This window comes from Empidonax traillii, unplaced genomic scaffold (genome assembly GCF_003031625.1).
Source record: "Empidonax traillii isolate 1590-97213 ecotype Southwest subspecies unplaced genomic scaffold, ASM303162v1 scaffold5109:size41427, whole genome shotgun sequence".
Classification (NCBI taxonomy): domain Eukaryota; kingdom Metazoa; phylum Chordata; class Aves; order Passeriformes; family Tyrannidae; genus Empidonax; species Empidonax traillii.
In genome coordinates, this window is record NW_020960302.1 from 20,694 (window position 1) to 24,383 (window position 3,690).

At 28.2% G+C, this 3,690-nt stretch overlaps 1 gene segment (V, D, J or C); it reads right to left on the bottom strand.

Moving 5' to 3' along the window:
- Positions 1–884: 884 nt before the first annotated feature.
- LOC114073048 overlaps positions 885–3,690 on the bottom strand; it is a 16,022-nt gene continuing 13,216 nt past the window's right edge. Inside the window, 1 exon segment of the C gene segment in view lies at positions 885–1,285. Within this exon segment, the coding sequence occupies positions 885–1,285 (401 nt within the window).

A 3,690-nucleotide genomic window follows, 5' to 3' on the forward strand; every position in this document is an offset into this window, starting at 1 on the left:
CGATTTTGGGGTCGAAAAATGGTCATTTTGGGGTCGAAACTGATCGTTTCGGAGGCAAAAAATGGTCATTTTGGGGAAAGAAAAAAATGGCGATTTTGGGGGTGAAAAATGGTCATTTTGGGGTCGAAACTGATCGTTTTGGAGGCAAAAAATGGTCATTTTGGGGAAAACAAAAAATGGCGATTTTGGGGACGAAAAAGGGTCATTTGGGGGATGAAAATGGTGGTTTTGGGGAAACAAAAAACGGCAATTTTGGGGTAGAAAGATGATAATTTGGGGGTAAAATTGGTCGTTTTGGGAGCAAAAAATGGTCGATTTTGGGGTCGAAACTGATCGTTTTGGGGGCGAAAAATGGTCATTGGGGGGGACGAAAAATGGTGATTTTGGGGTCGAAAAATGGTCATTTTGGGGACAAAAAACAGTCGTTTTGGGAAAACAAAAAATGGCGATTTTGGGGGTGAAAAATAGTCATTTTGGGGATGAAAAATGGTCGTTTTGGGGGAACGAAAAACAACGATTTTGGGGTAGAAAGACGATCATTTTGGGGGTGAAAAAGAGTCGTTTTGGGGAAACAAAAATGTTCATTTTGGGGTGAGAAACTGATCGTTTTGGAGGCGAAAAACGGTCATTTGGGGGGGACAAAAAATGGTGATTTTGGGGAACAAAAAATTGTCATTTTGGGATCGAAACTGATCATTTGGGGGGCAAAAAACAGTCGTTTTTCGGAATGGAAAAAATGGCTGTTTTGGGGTAGAAACACGATAATTTTGGGGGTAAAACGGGTCAAACGGTCATAAAAAATTCGGGATTTTTTCGCAAACAGTTTATTTTTCGAAAAAAAGTGCAATTTTGGGCAGAAACCAGATAAAAGAATGGGGTTTTTTTTAATAGCAGGCGCCGGCGGCGTCGGCGAGCACGATGGAGACGTTGAGGGGGGCGGCGGCGTTACCGGAGCTGCGGTCCAGGGTGCGCTGGGCCAGGCGCAGCGGGAGGCGCTCGTGGCCCACCAGGCAGGTGAAGGCGACGCCGCGGTGCCAGTCGTGGGCGGGCACGGTGAGGGCGCTGAGGAGGCTGAAGGCGGCGCGGCCCGGGCGGGGCTCGGGGCGGGGCGGGAAGGTGAGGGCGGCGCCCGGGGGGAGGGGCTCGCCGTCGCGGAGCCAGCGCAGCAGCAGGTCGGGGGGGTTGAAGGAGAGGGCGAGGCAGGTGAGGGTGGCCGAGCGCTGCAGCCTCAGCTGGTCGGGGGGCGGAGGAAGAAGGTACAGGGTCGGGGGGCTGGCGTCGGGAACTGGTGGGTTTTGGGGTGAAAAATTGGAAAAAAAAATAAAAAACAATTAAAAAATATTAAAATAATAAAAATAAATATTAAAATAATCAAAATAATAAATAAATAATTAATATATTAATTAGTATATTAATAAATTATATATCTTATAATAATATAATATATTAATATATTAATATAATATAATATATTAATATATCAATATATCAATATATTAATATATTAAATTACATATTATTATATTAATATAATATATTAATATATCAATATATTAATATATTAAATTACATATTATTATATTAATATAATATATTAATATATCAATATATTAATATATTAAATTACATATTATTATATTAATATAATATATTAATATATCAATATATTAAAATATTAATTAATATATTAATATATTATTATATTAATTAATATACTGATATATTAATATAATATATTAATATAATATATTAATATAATATATTAATAATGAAAATATCGATAATAAATAATTAAATAAATAAATAATAAAATAAACGAATAAATGAAATAATAAAATAAGCCAAAACAAAATTCATAAATAATTAAATTATAATAAGTAATTAAATTATAAGAAATAATGAAAATAAAATAAATTCAATTACAATAAAATACAATAATTAAAATAAAATAATAAAGAAGTTACTAAAATAAATAAATAAAATTAAAATGATTATAATAAATAAATAAATAAATAAAAAATAATAAATAAATTATTAAATAAGATAAATAAATAATTGAAATAAAATCAATAAATAGTTACATCAATAGGTGAATAAATGGATAAATAGATAAATAGATAAATAAATGAATAGATAGATAAATAAATGCTTAAATACGTAAATGAATAAGGAGATAAATAAATAGGCATATCTATATATAAGTGAATGAAGGAATGGATAAATTAATAGATAAATAAATGGATAAAAAGATAAATCAATACACAAATGAATAAGGAGATAAATGAAAGGATAAATGCATAAATATACAAATAAATGAATGATTGACTAGATAAACAAACGAATGGAATAAGAAAGAAATGGGTCGATGACTCAATGGATTTTCCAATAAGTAAAACTAACGAATGAATGAATAAATAAATAACTAAATAAATAAACAAATAAGGGATTAAATGAGTGGATCAATGGATCGGGGGGAGGGGGCAGCAGGTACAGGGTCGGGGGGCTGGCGTCGGGAACTGGAGGATTTTGGGGTGAAAAATTGAAAAAAAATTAAAATAAATATTAAAATAATTAAAATTATTAAAATGATTGAAATAAAATTAAAATCAATGTTAAAATAATTAAAATAAATAAAATAATTAAAATAAAATTAAATTCAGTAATAAAATAATTAAAATAGTTGAAATAATTAAAATAATTGAAATAAAATTAAAATCAATATTAAAATAACTAAAATGATTAAAATACAATTAAAATCAATATTGAAATAATTAAAATAATTCAAATGATTAAAATAAAATTAAAATCAATATTAAAATAAAATTAAAATAAAATTAAAATCAATACTAAAATAAAATTAAAATAAATATTAAAATAATTAAAATAGATAAATTAAATTAAATAAAGTATAACTAAATTAGTAAATAAATAAATAAATAATAGAAATAAAATAAATAAATAATTACATAAATGAGTGAATAAATGGATAAATAGATAAATAAATACATAAATACATCAATTAATAAGGGGATTAATAACTGGAGATTACGGGTTAAAAAATGGAAAAAATCGGTAAATTAATGCGTAAACAGGTGAAGAAATGAATTAAGAGACAAATAAATAAATATAAAAATAAATGAAGGAATAAACGCATAAACATCCAAATAAAGGAATGGAGAAATTAATAAATGGATACATAAATAAATGAATGAATAAATAGATAAATAAATGAATGAATAAGTAGATAAACGAAGGAATAAATGCACAAATATACAAATAAATGAAGGATTGAATAGATAAATAAATGAATGAATAAGTAGATAAATGGATCGATGACTCAATGGATTTTCCAATAAGTAAAACTAACGAATGAATGAATAAATAAATAACTAAATAAATAAACAAATAAGGGATTAAATGAGTGGATCAATGGATCGGGGGGAGGGGGCAGCAGGTAGAGGGTCGGGGGGCTGGCGTCGGGAACTGCCGGGTTTTGGGGTGAAAAAATTGGAAAAAAAAATTAAAATAAATATTAAAATCAATATTAAAGTAATTAAAATAAAATAAATAAAATTAAAATAAATGTTAAAATAATTACAATAAAATAAATAAATAAAATTAAAATAAATATAAAAGTAATTAAAATAAAATAAATGAATAAAATTAAAAATAAATATTAAATTAATTAAA